Source organism: Octopus bimaculoides, chromosome 28 (genome assembly GCF_046866305.1).
Source record: "Octopus bimaculoides isolate indiv1 chromosome 28, ASM4686630v1, whole genome shotgun sequence".
Classification (NCBI taxonomy): Eukaryota; Metazoa; Mollusca; class Cephalopoda; order Octopoda; family Octopodidae; genus Octopus; species Octopus bimaculoides.
In genome coordinates, this window is record NC_142955.1 from 7,699,798 (window position 1) to 7,721,505 (window position 21,708).

A 21,708-nucleotide genomic window follows, 5' to 3' on the forward strand; every position below is an offset into this window, starting at 1 on the left:
GATGACACTACATAGATCCCAGATTAAAATTTGGGAATACAGAAAAATAGCACTCAGTGAACACATCAACATTTGCGCCACTAATGAACAACCCAGCTTCATAATTTTTCCTCTCTATAAATTCAGGGACAGTGCAACATATAGTCAGCACATTAGCAAAAAGTCATATTCTATCACAAAATTTAAACCCCTTTTGAATGCCTCCACCACAAATGACACTATTACGAGTGCCTTAGAATAATACCCATGCAAATGTTAAAAACGATATATTCAGAACAGAGCAATTTCAATCACTACTACTATAACCACAACAGGTCACTTTTAAGTCACTTGACTATTTAAGAGCATTTCACTAACAACCTACCACTCCCATCTTCTTCTTTACTGTCTCCTTTCTTGGCTACTATTGCTTAAACAATCAAAACTAAGAACCCACATCCTTCATATTAAATATTCCTTCAGACCTGCTACTACCTACCTACTGAGCCTTCACAAAAGAGAGAAAGACAGAAAAAAGGAAAATGTCTCATGTATTTGAAAACTATGGAAATATTTAAAAAAAATATTTCATTTAATTTTCCCACAATTTATTTGTTTTTCATGTTTTACTCTAAGTTGAAAAAGTCGCAAAAGTCATACTAAAATGTTCATGATAAAATTATTTTAGCATTTTCTACCTTGTCCTATTTTTATTATATATATATATATAGCGTGAGAGAGTTAGGGGTTGGGGGTTCAACCCACTAAGGGATAGTATCTATCCAGTATACTGCTGGGAGGGTACCCAATTATTGCTACACTAGTGCTATACTAAGTGCAATCAATGGGAGCGGGTAAAAGTGGAGGTTTTACCCAAAATTTGTGTAACAATTAGAAATATATATATATATATATATATATATATATATATATATATATATACATACATATACATACATACACACACACATATATATAACAGAAGCAAAACCTCTAAACAGTGGCTAAATCTGCTAGAAATATCAGCCAGTTCTTCCTTGAATTACAGTATACTGTTTTAGGAAAGAAAGGTGACACTGGATAATGTTGTCCTGGGTACACACTTCCATAGATAAAGAAGGTAATGGCCGTGGATGGAAAGCTTTATGATGAGAAGGGTATGTATTTGCTCAAAAGGATTGACCTGAGCTGATCAACAACATGAACAAGACCACCACCACCACCATTAACCAATGTGGGAGCTTTTACACAATCACTAAAAAGTTATAAACAGCAGCTAAAGCTCTTTTAAATGACACCTTACAGGATTACAAAATAGAAGAGCACATTAGACATGTGGTTCATGGCTAGAAAATAAAGCGAGTCCTAGATACACTAGGTGTGAATGAAATACAGGATGGTCACTTCTGGATCATCTTCAATCACAAAAGTGCTGGAGCAGTGCTGGAGCAGTGCTGGAGCAGTGCTGACTCACTAGGGACACATTAGATAATGTAGTCCTAGATGCATTGTGTTAGGACAAAAGACAGGATGGTCACAGTTGGGATGTTTTTAATCTATTAAATCAGGCCAGACCTGGAGCTAAAACGACAATAACACGGAAAAACACTTCAGATTATGTAGTCCCAGAATGTATTATGTCTGAATGAAAGACAGGATGGTCACTGTTGGAACACCTTTGATTAGAGGTCTGCTGGTTCAAGACTTACTAGGGTCTAAATAACAAGAAGGAAAGGCATGCTAGATGATGTAGTACAAGGTAAACTATGTCTGAATAGATGAAAGAAGAAGGGGGAAGAGGAGGAGGAGGAGGGGAGGAATAGGAGGAGGAGGAGAAGAAGGGATGGTCATATTTAAAATGCTTTTTATCAAGTGTCTACTCAATCAGACTTGACCTAAGGCTAAAAATCAACAACATTTACCTGAAGCTGAAGATTTCCATCTTCTTCTTGGTTAGGTCAACAGTTAATTCTTCATTGTTCATCTCTACTCTGGCCCCAACACTTGAGTGTGCTGTGCCTGTGATTTGAACCCCTGCTCTGAATTTAAAGGCCTTGACAGACATTTGTCCCGTCATACGTAGGGAGACACTAGTGGAATAGAGAAATAGAGAGTTTAAGTAAATGAGTGGGTGAGAAAAAGAGAGAGAGAGTGAGTGAGTGAGTGAGTGAGTGAGTGAAAGATGTAAAGGTGATAGATAGTGGAGTATCTCAGAGTGCGAGTGAGAGATAAAGCAAAAGTATTTCTAGGTGTGTACAGGTATGATTGTGTGTGTGTGTGTGTGTGTCTTGTTGGCACTCCGTCGCTTACGACGTCGAGGGTTCCAGTCGATCCGATCAACGGAACAGCCTGCTCGTGAAATTAATGTGCAAGTGGCTGAGCACTCCACAGACACGTGTACTCTTAACGTAGTTCTCGGGGATATTCAGCGTGACACAGTGTGACAAGGCTGGCCCTTTGAAATACAGGTACAACAGAAACAGGAAGTAAGAGTGAGAGAAAGTTGTGGTGGAAGAGTACAGCAGGGTTCGCCACCACTCCCTGCTGGAGCCTCGTGGAGCTTTAGGTCTTTTCGCTCAATAAACACTCACAACGCTCGGTCTGGGAATAGAAACCGCGATCCTAAACCACGAGTCCACTGCACTAACCACTGGGCCATTGCGCCTCCACGTATGTGTGTGTATACAACTATGTATCAGGTCATCCCATAAGTTCTGTCCGATTTTACCTTTTTTAAAACTGAATGAAATTTAATAGTATTTTAGAATGTCTAATGGAATTAAAAATTATTTTTATGCATTTGTGTACATTTAAACTAATTAATTATTATTTTATAGAATAATAGAATTAAAATTTCTTTGATTAAAACCCTTTCTAACATGGAAGTATCCAAAGAGCATTTAAGGTACATAAGGCTTTATGAGTTCAAAAAAGGAAACTCTGCACCCAAAGCGACTCGAAACATACACTCAGTTTATGGGAAAGAATGCTTGAATGAAAGAACTTCCAGAAGATGGTTTGCAAAATTCACAAGTGGAGATTTCAGCTTTGCTGTTGGACAGGGGTAGTGACATTATTTTTATAAACGAAAAAACGTGGAAATATGTCTGTAAGCCGAAACAGATAGTTTTCTTGGGAGTACAAAATTACTGTACCATTCCTGTTCTGTTGGCACCAGGTTTCTCAAGATTAAACAAATTTTCATCTCATTGTCCCAATCTTTACGTTTCTTCTTGAAAATTTGCTCATATCTTCTGTAGAATGCTTCAAAGGTAACTCCTTTGTCAAGTTTGTATTTGAATTCAGTTTCTAAATTTGCAACATAGTCTGGTGAGAACACTTTTTTCTGGCTTTCCTGATGACTTCAGTAATTGCAGCATTTGTTTCTGTAATATTAATTGTTGTTGCTTCTGTTGCTGCTCTTGCAGCTGTATCTGCTGTTGTTGTTGCTGCTTTTGCAACTCAAGCAAACTGGCCAATAAATCTTCCATAATTTTACAATTTTTCATAAAGTTTAAACAACAAAAATTTTGTGAGTTTGTAAACTCCTCTATGAGTTTCTGTTAACTCCACATGAATTGGTTAATTCTCATTGAGTTTATCAATTTCTCATGAATTGTTTAAATCCTCTTCGAGTTTCTATTAACGTCATGTTTCTCTTAACCTTGTCACCACTGTTGTATCTGTCTTTGTTATATTCTGAAGTTGTTGATAGAATGTTCCTATCTGGCACTGTATGATCCCCAGTCATACAATGTTATTATCCCCAAAGAGTTGGATTGTTGTAACGTCCACTCAGTATCACAGTATAATTACTATATCAACACATACACGATTATCAACACAGTCTTCACATACTCTCTTGATACTGGATGATGTCACCTTACTTATAGTGACTGACTCATTCCACTCATTCCACTCATTACATGAGAGGGGCGTACCATTATTACTAATTCCCTACAACAATTATTACTAATTCCCTGTGTGTGTGTGTATCTTTGTCTATCTTTGTCTCCCATCACCAGTGTTTGATAACTAGTGTTGGTGTGTTTACATCCCCATAACTTAGCAGGTCAGCAAGGAGACTGATAGAATAAGTACTAGGCTTTAATGAAAAAAGGTACTGTGGTTGATTCGTTCAACTAAAATCCTTCAAGGTGGTGCCCCAGCATAGTCACAGTCTAATGACTGAAATGAGTAAAAGATAAAACGTATATATATATATATATTAAGCAGTATCAGTGCCAAGCAATGATTAGGCATAAGTGAACTTTAGGTTAGTTAAAATATGTTTTTGACATATTTCAACTTCCAAAGGCAAATTCACTTCAGTTACTGTTGGAAGAAAAAATTCTCAATATAAAATGGTATAAAAACACCATATCTGCTCAGTGCTGCCTCCATGTTGGATGCTGTGTTTCTTGCTCTTTAGCCATTATACGAGGATTGGTTAATTATGATTTTATTCAATATATTGCCCTCTCTGATTCACACACTTATTGCAGTGATCCTTCAGTTTTTCCAAGCCCTGTAAAAGAACTTGGAAGCTTGTGCCTCCAATCAGGTCTTTCATGATACCCTTAAAGCCAGGAACTTTTCAGCACCCTCGCTTATGTATGTATGTATGTATGTATGTATGTATATACATACATATAAATAGAGTGAGACAAACATACATACATTATATACATGTACACATACATGCACACAATAATAATAATAATGATTTCCAATTTTGGCATAAGGCCAGCAATTTGGGGTTTGGGGTAAGTCAATTAAATTGACCCCAGTGATCGACTGGTACTTATTTTATTGATCCCAAAAAGATGGAAAGCATAGTTAATCTCGATGGCATTTCAACTCGGAATGCCAAGGTGGATGAAATGTTGCTGAGAATTTTGCCCTGCATGAAAGATTCTGGTAGCTCACCACTTTAACATCACTTTTCATACTCACTCCCATTGTCATTGAAGTGTGCACATAGAATCTTTTTTCATTACTCTGTTAAATTAATCTTTGATGAAACTGAGGTTGATCTAGATACAGCTATCCTGTTTTAATTTCACTGACTTAGTTCACTTGTAACACAAATACATACTGGTTTCAGATTTTGGCACAAGGCCAGCAAATTTTGGGGGAGGGGGAAAATCAATTATATTGACCCTCAGTGTTCAGCTGGTACTTATTTTATTGACTCTGAAAGGATGAAAGGCAAAGTTGACCATGGCGGAAATTAGACTCAAAACATAAAGACACGGACAAAATGCCACTTAGCATTTTGCCAGCTCACTGCCTTGATACAGGTGTGTGTTAATGATACACTGAAATTTTCAGATAATTTACTTCTACCAACCTTGGCAACTTTGCCAAGACTTAGTTTTCCCACACACACTAACAAACTTCTGAGACTTGTACCCTTTACTGTCCTCTTTCTTCCATCCATACACTTAGTGACAGACTACTATTAAGGACTGGACAAGGGATTATCTATGCAAAGAGACAGTCATCCCCTACACAAACTTTTATGTCTCCTTCCAACACATCACAGTTGTGTAACTATGCAACCATTGAATATAATCCACAATAAATATAAACTATCTTTCAACAATCCATATTAATACATTCAGAAGTTATTAACTTGTTACATCTCATTTGATGTATTTTACCTGATAACCAAGTTTACAATAAAAGAATTGGATAATTAAATAATTAATGGATACATATATTTATGGAGATGTACTTGCATGGCAAGTGACTTGATCTGAGATATAATCGCAGCATGGAAGATGTTTGTAAGCCATTTAAGAACATACAAACACTGTTAGTTTCACTTCAACATTTAAATTTAATTTGTGTCAAAATATTTTCATTGCTTTGAAACTGTGATCTGCTCACTGACAAAACTTCGTGCACTATGAAGTTTTGTCAGTGAACAGGTTGTGGTTTCAAAGTGATGAAAATATTTTGACACAAATTAAATTTAGATGCTGAAGTGAATCTAACAGTTTTTTTTTTGTGTGTTCTTAAATGGCTTATAAACATATTCCATTCTGCAATTGTTTGTATATATATATATATATATATATATATATAAAACCAAGGGTACAAGATAGTACCAGCGTTGCTAAAAATAAGAGACAATAATACTCAAATAAGCCACAGTATCACTGATATCAGTGATACTGTGGCTTATTTGAGTATTTTTTTACTCTTATTTCTAGCAATGCTGGTACTATCTTTTCTCTTGATTACAAATTTATAAATTTACCTTTTTGGTTTTTATGTTTGCTAGCCACTTTATTAATCTTTGTTATTTATATATGTACATGTATATATATATAGGCATAGAGGTGGCTATGTAAATATATATATATATATATATATTGCATAGAGGTAAAAGCTTGCTTCCCAACCTCATGGTTCTTGGTTCAGTCCCATTGCATGGCACCTTAGGCAAGTGTCTTCTACTTTAGACTCAGGCTGACTAAAGCCTTGTGAGTGGATTTGGCTGACCGAAACTGAAAGAAACCTCGCGTGTGTGTGTGTCAATGTTTGTCCCCTAGAACCACTTGACAACCGAAGTTGGTGTGTTTATGTCTCCATAACCTAGAAGTTCGACATAATAAGTTGATACAATAACTACCAGGCTTTAAAAAATAGTACAGGGGTCAATTCATTTGATTAAACAACCTTCAGTCAAATGACTGAAACAATTAAAAGTTAAAAAAAGGTATGTATAATAAAAAAAAGACACCACCTTGGTTTTAACGCTGCTGAAAAGGAAGGAAGCTGCAAGAATTTTGATCCATGCAATCCAAAGCTTCCAGTTGAAGTAATTTTGAGATGCAAAGGAAGACCACTGCATGTTGGCAAAACTGTTTCTGTGTCAAGTAAAGAAAAGCTTCGTGTGACCTTGAAATGTTCAGGTGTGAGGAGATATTCGAGTAATTTTGAAGCTTTGTCAAAAGAGAAGTCATTTGAGTAGTGAATTTCGTTACCAAAAACACGAATGTAGAATGATACCAAGAATTTTTCTCTGTCAATCTATGGAGAAAAGTGAAAGTAAACAGCAATAGAAGAAAGCAACATATGTATGTGTATCTATAAAAATATATATATTTATTTTATGTATTAGAAAAGAAGAAAATGGTGAAATTGACATATAGACATTAATTTATTAGAACATAATACAATTCTGAAAAATATCAAACTCAGTTTCACCTAAAATTGTTTCCCTGCCCAATTACTTCAATTTCAGAAATTAAATTGATTAAATCAAATTTCCATATCAAACATCTTTAATTGGATATTTCTTCAGGAGAAAAATTTGACTGAAAGGAGCTACATTCTGATGTGTTGTTTGATCCTTGATAGTCTAAGATATGTGAGGTTTCATCAACCAATTTATTTAAAAAAAAAACATTACTTATACATATGTGAATGCAGATTTGTTAATGCATTTGTGGGCATTCATGTGTAATGTGATTAATAAAACAAATTAACAAAATATCCGTTAATTAGCTGTAATGATATTTCGATATGATTACTTTAAACTAGAAGCTAAAAACCTAATTTACATTATTACTTACAATCAATTGAAATGCAGCTAAAGCATTTAATCACTTAAGAAATTTATTATCAGCCACCCAGTTACAACCTAGAAATCACAGTTAACTAATAAATTATTATTATTATTAGAAAAAAACATAGTTATGTAAAAATAATATTTTCATTATATATTTGTGCGTGTGTGTTAATTGTTGAAAGCCACTAGACAATTACGAATCAAAACTGCTTACTAATTATCATAGCTGAATATTATGTCATCAATTTTTGTGCACGATATTAATTTTACATAATAGTGTGAACAGATACACACGAACTTAACTGAGGAAAGTACTAACATTAACAAATCAAAATTAATGAAATTAATAAAAATTAAGCTATTATTGAATTAATATGTAGTATCTTTAACTTAAGATTACCAATTATTTTTAAAACATATTAATCACAGGTTCCTAAGATATTTAAAATCCTTTTAACCTTTATATAATACAATTACCTGTAAATAAACTTTATTCCATATTTACCATTTATTTCATATTTTAATATTAATATGATACCTTCTAAGAATTACTTAATATGTATAGTTATAATTGTTATTATATTAATCCTGAGATACCACTTAAAATCTCTTCCTAAGATAAATAAAATATAAATACCTCCTAAATCAGTAACTTGGGCAGAAGCTGTGGAACCCATAGCAATATCAAAACTGTCATAACTATATTTCTTAATCCAATACTGGTTTTCAAACTCTATAACAATTCTTCTGGCAGCTAAAATGATGTTAATTTATTCCATATTCAGATTTGAGTTGTTTCTTATGAACAAAAGGGCCTTATTTAAAACTGCTTGGTTAATCAGACTAATAACTTTCAGTATCTATTTGTATAAATTTGTTTCTACTTTTATATTTAATGCTGTCAAACCAATTTATTACTTCATGGCTCCCATGCAGGTAGCACGTAAAAATACCTTTTGAGCGTGGTTGCTGCCAGAACCACCTGATTAGCCCTCATGCCAGTGGCACGTAAAAACACCCATATTGAGTTTGGTCTCCTTCAGTGCTTTCTTAAATCTATGGGCTAGTTCTCCATGGGCTGTGGCCTCTACAAACATCACTCCTTGATATTTGTCAGTTTTATACCATGTTCTCATTCACTCCAACGACCTCACAGGTTGTGTAGTGGGTAGTATGGATGTGATTTCACTCTAGCCATCTATAGACAGATTTTGCTGGGAAAAAATGCATTGAGATAATCTGTGAGAGTTCCACGAAGTCAGCATGAGGGAACTGGGCTTCCTCCTTAAACAAAGCTACAACAGTGACTATTTAGATGACCTCAGTAGATTTGGCTCTACCAGGTCACAGAGGGGAAGACCACCCACCATCACCTCAGCAGTGAAGACCATCCACCATCACCTCACCACAGAGTGCTGGAGTGACTGGAAGAAAATAGCATAATGATATTTCAATAAGTTCACTTCCTGCATTCATTTATAATCTTAAAAAATATATGTTTCTCAAGTAAATTAGCATGACACAGAGTATATAACAAGGTCAATCCTTTGAATTACAGGTAAAGTCCTTCCAATGAGTTTCCACACTGTTTCCAACTCCCTAATTTCACTGACAAGGTTTTGATCAACTAAAATCATAGTAAAAGACACTTACTCAACATGTCATGCATTAGGATCAAATATGGGATCTCAGGACTGTGAATTAAACTTCTAAACCACTTAACTATGCCTGCTTCTATTCTCTTAAAACACTTATTACATGACTGATGAACAAATGGAGCAGCCAATGTAGGATAGAGAGGACTCGTCAGCCTTGCTGGGGACAAGACAGTCTTTCTAGTTATTGTGCTGATAAAATGCACCAAATACACTCTGTAAAATAGTTAGTAAATGAATGGATATAAAATAGGAGCAGAGAGAACGATTTAGTCTTGCTGTGAAAAGACAAACCTTTATAGTGTTTGTGCCATAACAAAATGCCCCAAATTCCTTTTGTAAAGTGGTTGGCATCAAAAAGGGTATCAAGCCATAGAAACTGAACCTAAAATGGAACACATGTTAAGGATATGGTCCCTGTGTTGTCTAAGGGAGATGTAACTCCTGATGAGAACTGGTTTGGTCTGTAAAGACCAGTCCGACTCATGTTAGCATGGAAAAGCTGACTTACAATTATTGTGATGATAATGATAAATCCACTATATTGTATTTCAAATCAAGGTCCTACTCCTTAGCATTCAAACTGGCCATATCCAGTTCAAATATTCTACCTGTTTTATGTTCGAACCAGCCAGATTGTAGGATAGGTGTGAGAGCAGATGGCCTCTTACACCTATCCTACAATGCCATCCTGAAAATAAAACAATCACATCATTGAAATCTCAAAGCTATGAGATAATGCCTGATTAATTCAAAGCAATGTGAATGAATAAACATTACAATTGACAGGTTTAATCAATGCTTTTTCTTCAGAGCATCAACTCATTGGAGTTATTTGATAAGCCACATTTTTCTAATTGATGTTGACTTACATAAGTTGCCAGTGAATATTACTCATATCAATCTCATTAGTCTAGGACCACTAACAACAGGAGCTATGATTAGTTAAACAGTGAATTAGCAGAATCATGAAAGCATAGGATAAGATGCTTCATGGCATTTTCTGGCTCTCTCTATTTTGACTTCAAATACTGCTGATATCAATTGTTTTTCATCTATTTTAGGGAAGGTGGAGGTGGTAAAAAAGAAAAGATACCAATTTAGGGCAGTGGATTTGTGGAACTGTTCTTTTACCTTCTGTCTTTCAGTTGTTTCAGTCATTAGAAAAACTTTTAGTCAAATGAATCTAGACCAGTATTTACTTTTTTTTTTAAGTGTGGTACTTATTCTATTTTTGCTGAACTGCTCAGTTATGGGGACATAAACAAACCAACACCAGTTGTCAAGCAGAAGTGGAGGACAAACACAAACACACACATTCATATATATGACAGGCTTCTTTCAGTTTCTGTTTATCAAATTCACTCACAAGGTTTTGGTTGGCCCAAGGCTATAGTAGAAGACATTTGCCCAAAGTACCATGCATTGGGATTGAACCTGGAACTATGTGGTTGGAAAGTAAGCTTCTTACCATACAGCCATGTCTGCACCTTTTGTTAAAGTATTAAGCAAAATGCTTGCGATATTCGTCCTAGTTGTCTGTTGTGAGCTGAAATTCAACCAAGGCCAAAAACAACTTTCATATTTTGGGAGTTGATTAAAAATATCAATACAGGGAGATCAATAGGTGGAATTGTTAGAGTAACACATAATTTTGTGGCAAAGTTTCTATTGCTGGATGTCCTTACATAGTATACTGGAAGTAGTTTATTGTGGCACGAGCAAAGCTAAATAGCTCTCTCTACCATATTTTATCTCACTTCATTCACCAACCATAACCTATGAGATGTATTTTAGTGTGGCACCAGCACTAGAGAGGCTGTCATGTCTTCATCAAGAACAAACAGTCCTCTCTACAATGTTTCTGTCTATTCATCAACCACTTATAGAAAGTATGGGATGCATTTTATCATGGCTCAAGCACTAGAAAAGTGGCCTTGTCTCCAGAAGTCTGGTAAGTATCTCCATTATCTCCATTTATTTGTGAACAATATGGTCTTTTTTGTTTAGTCGTTTTGTTTTCCATTGAGGTTTTCATTGTTAAATTTAATTTCCCATTCATTTTAATCCCATTACCTGATCCTTAGGTGCATTCAACAGATTTCATTTCTTGCAAGCACACAGGCCAAATCATCAGCTTGAAAATAAATTTCTCCCCCAATCCTTGTTCCCCTCAGCTTCAGAGGCCCTGAAAAATAATTGGTTGTGGATCCCTATCTAATTTAGAGGCAAACATAAAAAATGGAATAATTGAAAGAAACAAGAAAAATATTATTTCTTACAGGTTTACTTTTCATGTTCTTCTGGTCTTCAGAAAGTTTGATTGTTTTGGTGGTTGATGTCAAGGGATCACTAAAAAATCCCATAGGACCAAAGAAATTCTCTAATATTTGGTCCACTGCTTGTGCACGTCCCCCAACCTCAAGGAAGTTAACAGCTCGACCAAAGAGGTGTACAGTGATGTTCAGATTGGTTGAACGAGGAATAAAGGACTTGGAAGAAAAGATAACATTACTGTCCAACTTGGCTCCAACGTCAAGGGTTGTAGAGTAGAGAAATTTCTCATAGTAGTGTGAGAATTTTCTACCATCGAGGTCAAATTCCTTCTTCAGCATGACGTCTTCAAGAATTGTACGAATTTCTTGTAAGTAAGGATCAGCGGTTTCAGCCAAGTTGTTCAGATGAGACCAAATATAGGATCCAACCTGGTTTGATTTCCCTTTCAGTAGTATATTGTGCACTGCCAATAAAAATTTGCGAGATGGGCACCTCATCAAGATGATGTAGGCTTGAATGCGAAGCTCAGAATCTTCAGTATCATCAAAGAATACTTCATTCAAACCGGGAATCTAGGCAAGAGGAAAAATATAAAAATATAAAAAATAAAAAAATAAACGAAAAGCAAAAATGAAATAAAGGAGACAAAAAAAATAACAGGGAAATAAGAACAAAATAGAGAAATGTTATAAAACATCACACACAGAAGTAATCTGGAAAGAAAGATTCAGCATTAAACTGATACTATATAACAATATACAGTAACATGTTGTACCATATGGCTCAGTGGTTAGAACATTGGGTTTACAATGGTGAAGTTGTGAGTTTGATTTTCAGACCAGCTGCATGTTGGGTCCTTGATCAAGACACTTTATTTCATTTTGCTCCAGTTCATTCAGCTGTATTGGTCTTCACTTTTCATCATCATCATCCTCATCATCGTCGTTTAACGTCCGCTTTCCATGCTAGCATGGGTTGGACGATTTGACTGAGGACTGGTGAAACCAGATGGCTACACCAGGCTCCAATCTGATTTGGCAGAGTTTCTACAGCTTTTCTCTTGGATAATATTGTGGCATGGAGAGGGGAGGCTGGTATGCATGGGTGACTGCTGGTCTTCCATGAACAAACTTGCCCAGACTTGTACCTTGGAGAGAACTTTCTAGGTGCAATCCCATGATCATTCATGACTGAGGGTCTTTACCCTTTATATAGCCTTATATGAGCACTCTAGTAGCATGTTTACCCATGCATGCCAACCTCCCCTCTAGAGGGGTGGTTTTCAATTGGAGTCCATGTAAAATTTTTGGAGGTCCACACAAGTAAAATATTAAATTGAGGACCCACAATAGTATCTTTCATAATCATCTGATTGTAAGCCGCCAGGGTGAGGATCTGCCTTAGAGAATTTTTTAGCTGAATAAATTAACCCCAATACATATTTTTTTTTAAGCCTCGTACTTATTCTATTGGTTTCTTTTGCTGAAGTGCTAAGTTACAGGGATGTAAACAACCAGTACCAGTTGTCAAGTAGTAGTGGGGGTCAAATACAGACACACACACACATGATGGGCTTCTTTCAGTTTCTATCTACCAAATCCACTCACAGGGCTATAATAGAAGCCCAAAGCTATAATAGAAGACACTTGCCCAAGGTGTTATGCAGTGGAACTGAACCCTGAATAATATGGTTAGTAAGCAAGCTTCTTACCACTTTGCTTTAGATGTATTTATTGCAACAAACAGCTAGATTTCTTTCTCAAACGTTTTACATATTTCAATGTACACAAGTTAATGTGTCCAAAGCAAAATGGGAATTTTGAAAGAAATGTCCGTAAAACTAGTTTTTAGACATTGAATGGTGATGGGGCTCCACCAGATTAAAACAAGTCAAAGGGGTCCATATGTCAAAATAGTTGAGAACCCTTGCTCTAGAGGATGTACAGTACTTCACATATTTGTTTCTATCAATAACTTGGGTGGACAAGCATTAAATTTAACAGTGAACCAACAACTGCAATGACAACAACAAAATACTGGTTTCAAACTTTGGCACAAGGCCAGCATTTCAGAGATGGGTGGAACTTGATTGCATCGACCCCAGGGCTCGACTGGTACTAATTTTATTGACCCCTAGAGGATGAAAGGCAAAGTCGACCATGGCAGAATTTGAACTCAGAAAGTGAAGAATAATGGCAGTAACAAAATAGCAGCAGCAGCAGTAATAGAAACAATTGTAATAACAACAACAACGATACTAAGGGAAATAGCAACAATAGCAACAACAAAGCCGTAACAGCTACAATAACAACAGACTTAATGTGTCACTTGGCTTAATGCCACTACAACCTGGCTCTAGGAGTTCATTGCACTGAAAGCATTTTTAACTGGCAATGGCAACAAGAAAACAACAAGAGCAATAACAAGAGCAATGGTTGTAATAACAACAACTACAAGAATAAACTTACTGTCGTCCCACAGCGTGTACGACGCATTGCTTCTAGGGCTGCCACTCGAATTTCAGATGGGTTCTCCCTCCTTGTGAAGCATCTTGCAACATGAGCCAAAATCTTTTGGAAGTACCCAAGGTTTCCAATCGCCCTCAATGCCATAAGTACATCTGTCGTCTTCTCTCCAGGGTGATAAGTGCAAGCAGTATCAGCGCCATCACCATTGCCAACAATCAAAGCTTCCTGTTGCTGTAGAAAGGTGTCAACTGTGGGGTCTTGCTGGCAAGCGTCACCTATAGTGCGACAGTAATTCCATATCAAAGAAGACAATGCTAGGGCCATGTTCTGTGGAACATCTTTCATGCGGAGTAGAGGCTGTTGTGTGGAAGGAGAAAATTGAGAGAGAATGAGTGAGAGAAACATTGAAAATATTCTTTGAAAACACGAGTGATTTTCATTTTTCATATATGGGTACATGACATCACAAAAAAAAAACCCTTAAATACAATGAGAAACGGAAACAGAAAACGAACTTTTTTTCAAACAACGAAAAAAAAACAGAGAGATGGGACATGCAACATAAAGAATATTTCCCTTCTTCAGTTGTCCCTGCACCATCTACTCCACATTTCGAAGGCAAGGACAATACGCGACTTCATTGGAACAGTCCTTCCCGCAAAGCAAATTAAATAAAATTTGGAATTTTTTGCAGAGGGTGAAAGTGTTAACAAGAACAGGATAGTGAGACAGTAAAAACAGACAATAAGGGTTGTTAGGCCAAGACAATAGAAAAATTATTAGTTTTTGAACGCTAGTAGACGTCAAGGAGAGAAGAGACAAGAGACAGAAAAATCACATCTTCTCTATAAGAAGCCAGAGGATAGAAAGAAAGAATCCCTTTCATCACGTGTCAGCGACGAGAAGGTCAAGGAGGAAGAGTGAGAGAGAGAGAGATGGAACGGTGAAAGGGAGAGAAGAATAGGGAAAGGATGGGAGAGAAAAACAGAAAGGATGAAGAACAAGAGAGGGAGAGAGATAGACATGTCGCATGTCTCGTCTCTGTTTTTTTTCGTTGTTTGCAAAAAAAGTTCGTTTTCTGTTTTCGTTTCTCATTGTGTTTAACGTTTTTTTTGTGATGTCCTGTACCCATATATGCATGTATGTATACATATAGATGTAAGTATGTACATATATGTATGGATATATGCATAGATTTATATATTATTTATGTTATTATATGATCGAACGCCAAGCATCTTTCTCCAAGTAAGTTTTACATATATATATGTGAGGAGAGTGAGTGAGTGAGTGCATTCTCAATCCACGATATGTGGTTAGATTTTTCAAGCAGGTGTGCATGCAGTGTGAAATGCCTTGAAAGTGGTGCAGAGGAGAAATGTGTCTGGTGCTATCATCATGTTGCAAGTGACAGGCAACTCTCTCTATTTATTCCATGACCAACTGGGGTCTAACAGAGACAAGTTGTGTCTGTAACAAGAGTGCAGAGAGCATGACACATTTGACATGCATCAAGTCATGCAAAGGAGCTGAGTGGGCACAGACAGGAGAAAATAAAGCAGTGTGTATAATATGCGTGTGTATAACTGGGTGCAGGCATGCATGTGTGAATGTTGTGTGGTGCAACAAAAGGAACGAACAGTGCAAAATAGGTAAATAAAAGGAGTACAAACTTGACTGGAAATATCCTTTGTTAATGCAGGATTTGTCTTGCAACATTTCGATAGCCATCTGCCCAAGAACTAATTGAATGAAACTATGGAAGCCCGCATGCACATGCAACATTTTCAACAGTCACACACTTTTCGTCTCAAGTTCTGAAGACTAATCCTGCCTTTTCTGGCACTCTTTCACATCTTCTGCATATATAGACTTATATAGACTCTCAACAACTCTTTTTCTTTGCATGCACCTCTTCTTATTTTTCAGCAATAGACTTTTAACAAAGGATGCCTATTTCCAGTCAAGTGTGTACTCCTTTTGTTCACCCATTTTGCTGCACCACACAATGTTCATACATACATGCCTGTATGCCTGTACCCAGTTATACACACACACCACAATATTAAGCTTCAACTGTTTTGTTTTCTCCTGTCTGTGCCTGTTCAGCTCCTTTGCTCGATTTGATGCATGTTACTTAGTGGTTAGGGCGTTCAAATCACAAAGGTATGGTTGTGAGTTCGATTCCTGGTGGCACATTGTGTCCTTGAGCAAGACACTTGTTGCTTCAGGCCATTCAGCTGGCAAAAATGTGTTATACCTGTATTTCAAACAGCCAACCTTGTCACATTATGTGTCACACTGAATCTCTGAGAACTGTGTTAAAGGTGTGCATTTGTGAAGTGCTCAGCCACTTGTACATTAATTTCATAAGCAGGCTGTTCCATTAATCAGATCACCTGGAAGATTTGTTGTAACTGATGCAGTGCCAGTTATATATATATGTATATATATATATATATATATATATATATATATATATTGACTACTTGATAAATTCTTATAAAGAATTTATCCTATATTATATTATATATATATATATATATATATATATATATATATATTTATATAAGGGCATTACTACAGAATGATGCCACACACTAGACTTCCAAAATAAACACATTTTTACCGAATGCAAAGAAAAGCAACTCTTAAAAAAGCCAACCTTTTTAAAAATGAACTCAACTATATATTGAACGATTTCACGATTACTAGAATAATATCTAGCTTTCAATCATCAGTATAGTATGGTACAGATATATAAAAATTAAAATTAAAATAAAAATATTTATTTATTTTTATTTTTATTTTTATATATCTGTACCATGATATTGAAAGCTAGATATTATTCTAGTAATCGTGAAATCGTTCGATATATAGTTGAGTTCATTTTTTTAAAATGCTTTTCCTCGCATTCGGTAAAAATGTGTTTATTTGGGAAGTCTAATGTGTGGCATTATTCTGTAGTAATGCCCTTATATAAATATAAATGAATAAATATATTCTTGGGAATAAAAAAATGATGGGTTTTTTTTCCCTTACGAATTTTTTTCACGCTAGCTTCCTGATAAAATTCTTGTAAAAGATTTTTATCCTATTATTGAATTAATTATATATATATATATATATATATATATATATATATATAGTTCACAGATGAGATCCAGAGACTCTCTGTGTAGAAGATACTTAGTAGAGCTCAAACGATTCAAACATAGACTGTGATGTCTTTACACGGGATCATTCCACAAGGTAAAGAAAGACTATCAGAAGGATCAAGTTGAGCAGGTATAGAGGCAATTATGTCGATAAACAAACGAGACACATCAAATATATTAAATACATCAAATACAAAATATGTATATCTGTATAGATGCAAAACAAGAGAAAGCAAAAGGTGGAAACTTTCAGATGATGAATTTTTAAGTACAGAGTTTCCACCTTTTGCTTTCTCTCATTTTCCATGTATACACACACACACACACACACACACACACACACACACACACACATATATATATATATATATATATATATATATATATATTGTTTTATGGTGAGCTTGCAGAGGGGAAACGTTATCGGCATAAACCTAAAAAAAGGTTTAAGGATGGCATAAGGACTGCTATGAAGTCAATTGGAATGGCTCCAAAAGATATAGAAGTCCTCGCTTCAGATCGAGTTGGATGGCGAACAAGGGTGTGGAGTGGAGTGAAAGCATTTGAAGAGGCCAGGATGATGCAAGCAGGGCTCAAGAGACATTTAAGGAAAAAGGTGAAGACTGAGAAGGTGAATGACAAGGACCTTTTTGTGTGCACAGTCTGTGACAGACCATGTCTGTCCTTGGCTGGCCTCAAATCTCACCTGCGAACCCATGGAAAACAAACCTCACCCAGCTATTCTGATTATATGTCTGTGCACACGTTTGAATGTGGTGTGTGCCAGAGGGTTTGCAAATCCAATGGGGGTCTTAAAAGACATGTTAGGATCCACAATGAGCAGCACTTACTTGCAGGTATTGGTAGTGCAAATCAGAGGTGCAATCTGTGTGGGTGTTTTTCAAAACACTGTCTGGTTTAAAAAGCCACATCAGACGCCATGAAAGGGCTAAGGTGTAGGTGCAGGAGGTGGTCAAACTCTGTTTAAGGAGTAGACAACCACCATATGTATATTGTATTTGATGTATTTAATATGTTTGATGTGTCTCTTTTGTTTATCCACATAATCACCTATATATATATATATAAGCATGGCTTATATATATTTAAGCTTAGCTTGCTTCTAAACCATATGGTGCCGGGTTCAGTTCCACTGCATAGCACCTTGGGCAAGTGTCTTCTACTATAGCCTCGGGCCGACCAAAGCCTTGGGAGTGGACTTGGTAGATGGAACCTGAAAGAAGCCCATAGTATATATGTATGTATATCTATGTGTGTGTGTCTATATTTGTCCCCCTGTCACCACTTGACAACTGGTGTTGGTATCTTTACATCTCTATAGCTTAGCAGTTTAGCAAAAGAGAATGGTAGAATCAGTACGAGGCTTAAAAAATAAGTCCAGGGGTCGATTTATTCAGTTAAGACCCTTCAAGGCAGTGCTCCAGCATGGCTGCAACCAAATGGCAGAGAAAAGTAAAAGAATAAAAGTATACATATATATATATATATATATAGATTCAAGGTTTGAATATGGTACTTATGCGAAGGCACCCGAATATCGCATCCCAAAAGGATGGGTGATTAAAAATCAAACAATAAGCAACACGGATTTCAAAAGTGATTGCAGTACGCACGTTTCATGCTACTTCAATTTATTTAAGTAATGTGAGCATTACCTTAAATGCAATATGAAGAGCAATCTTCAGCTGCACGAAAATGTAGAAAATGTAGAAAAAAGACATATTATAAATGTGGCAACATATTAAATCCAAGTGGGAGAGAGCATATATAAAATCCAAATGTGAGGAAGAATATATAAGTCCATCTTGACATAGCGGGGTCTATCAGGCTAGTAATTGATTCTAGACAAAAGTTTTAACTGTCTCAGAATTCTAATGTTTCTTGTCTAGTGGTGATAGCAAAGGGACAATTACTTCTAAAGAGAGGGAAGGTGTAAGCAGTATGCATGGACAAGGCTATAAAAGTATTAGAATCTAGAGGTTTCACTGGTCATAGTAGTATCAGGTCATTTTATTACTATCAAAATGTTGAGGAATTAATGTTGAGGAATTATAGCCCTAGGTATATGGGTCAAATAGGTTTTTTACTTTTAGTCTGAATAGGGTAACAGTATAGTGGTACAGACAATAACAGAACTTTAACTAATGTTTACACAATAAGAGGTATGTTAATAAAATAAAATGAGATGTAATTATCTTCCACAAAAATCATGAAATAATGACAATATTGAATTCAGGGGCTCTGGGTAGGGTGTAAAATTTAAGGGTATTAAGTATATAGTGATCATGAACACTATTTTGAATTATCTTTAAAAAACTTATTAGTTGACGATAAGATAATGATACTATTTAGGAGATACATAGGTAAGCTTTATTTATATAATGTGAATAAAAGATAAAATTATTATCGGATTTATATTAGTTTATAATAATGTGTTTATTAATGTTTAAGGGACTGAGAAAAGAAAGGATGTTAGGAAATAACAAGGATAATCAATACATGAATCTGATGATTGATTTAAGTAGATTAGATGTTAAGGATAGATTAGATGTTAATGACCTGATACTACTATGACCAGTGAAACCTCTAGATTCTAATACTTTTATAGCCTTGTCCATGCATACTGCTTACACCTTCCCTCTCTTTAGAAGTAATTGTCCCTTTGCTATCACCACTAGACAAGAAACATTAGAATTCTGAGACAGTTAAAACTTTTGTCTAGAATCAATTACTAGCCTGATAGACCCCGCTATGTCAAGATGGACTTATATATTCTTCCTCACATTTGGATTTTATATATGCTCTCTCCCACTTGGATTTAATATGTTGCCACATTTATAATATGTCTTTTTTCTACATTTTCTACATTTTCGTGCAGCTGAAGATTGCTCTTCATATTGCATTTAAGGTAATGCTCACATTACTTAAATAAATTGAAGTAGCATGAAACGTGCGTACTGCAATCACTTTTGAAATCCGTGTTGCTTATTGCTTGATATATATATATATATATATATATATATATATTCATGTTTGTTTTCATGTTAAGTTATAACACAAACAATTTTACATTAAACAGAAGAATGATTCAATACTTTTTGTTTAACAAAAATAGAGTTGACAGTGACTTCAAAGTTTCAGCCACCTAAGCCGTCATCAGATTGACAGATGATGGCTTAGAGGGCTGAAACTCCAAAGTCACTGACAATACTATTCTTGTTAAAGAAGAAAAATAAATACATAAATATTATATATATAATATATAGGCACAGGTGTGTCTGTGTGGTGAGAAGCTTGCTTCCCAACCATATGGTTCTGGGTTCAGTCCCAGTGTGACACCTTAAGCAAGTGTCTTCTACTATAGCCTTGCTCTGACCAAAGACTTGTGAGTGGATTTGGTAGATGAAAACAGAAAGAAGCCTATCGTGTGTGTGTGTGTATATATATATATATATATATATATATATATATATGTGTGTGTGTGTGTGTATGCATGTATGTATGTATCTGTGTGCCTGCGTTCCCCCCCCCCCTTTGCTTAACAATCAATGTTGGTGTGTTTATGTACCTGTAACTTAGCAGTTCAGCAAAAGGACTGATAGAATAAGTACTAGGCTTACAAAGAATAAGTCCCGGTGTTGATTTGTTTGACTAAAGACAGTGCTCCAGTATGCTTGCAGTCAAAAAGATTGTAACAAGAAAAAGAATATATATATATTCCTTTACTTGTATAATTTTTATTATCCAGATATTATTTATAACATCAAATATAGTAGTCCATTAAACCTTCTTCATCAGCTACATTATCACCTGACATAATAACCAAAGAATTTATCAGTCATTTCATCCTCAAAATATAAACTGCTGACAGGAATATATAAATTGTTGTATATATATATATATATATATATATATATATATATATTACGGAGATGCACTTGCATAGCAAGTGACCTGATCTGAGATCGTGTGCTGGAACGAAAACAATTGCAGCGTGGAAGGTGTTTATAAGCCATTTAAAATAACACACAAAATCCATTAGATTCACTTCAACATTTAAATTTAATTTGTCAAAATATTTTCGTCGCTTTGAGACCGCGACCTGTTCACTGACAAAATTCTGTGCTGCATCTCGTGATGCAGCACAGAATTTTGTCAGTGAACAGGTCGCGGTCTCAAAGCGACGAAAATATTTTGACAAATTAAATTTAAATGTTGAAGTGAATCTAATGGATTTTGTGTGTTATTTTAAATGGCTTATAAACACCTTCCACGCTGCAATTATATATATATATATATATATATAGGAGGGATTTCAACCATGTTTTGTGGTCTGCTACCACAACAGCTCCTTTATAGGATCCAGTTAGCTCAAGACATCATCAGGAGGAACCACGTCCGATTTCGGCCCCTACTCCTCTACCGTTTTGACGTGGCGGGGCCACCCCCTTTCGGAGGTGTCTTCAGCTCTGGTGTTGGGTGCATGTCTTCTTTCACTGTTTGTGACTGTTCTAATTCAACTGTGGAATGTCCCTCGCTATGGTTATTTTCCAGGAGGTTCTGGC

At 35.7% G+C, this 21,708-nt stretch overlaps 1 protein-coding gene across 3 annotated transcripts in view; it reads right to left on the minus strand.

Annotated features, from left to right (window-relative positions):
* Positions 1–21,708, minus strand: part of LOC106873345 (uncharacterized) — a 263,949-nt gene that overhangs the window by 120,326 nt on the left and 121,915 nt on the right. For all 3 annotated transcript variants that reach the window (XM_052977316.2, XM_089343929.1, XM_014920673.3), the window contains exons 9-12: positions 13,965–14,321; positions 11,502–12,068; positions 6,737–7,023; positions 1,902–2,069 (exon numbers count right to left, since the gene is read on the minus strand). In XM_052977316.2, the coding sequence (XP_052833276.2) occupies positions 1,902–2,069; positions 6,737–7,023; positions 11,502–12,068; positions 13,965–14,321 (1,379 nt within the window). The remainder of the gene's footprint in view (positions 1–1,901; positions 2,070–6,736; positions 7,024–11,501; positions 12,069–13,964; positions 14,322–21,708) is intronic.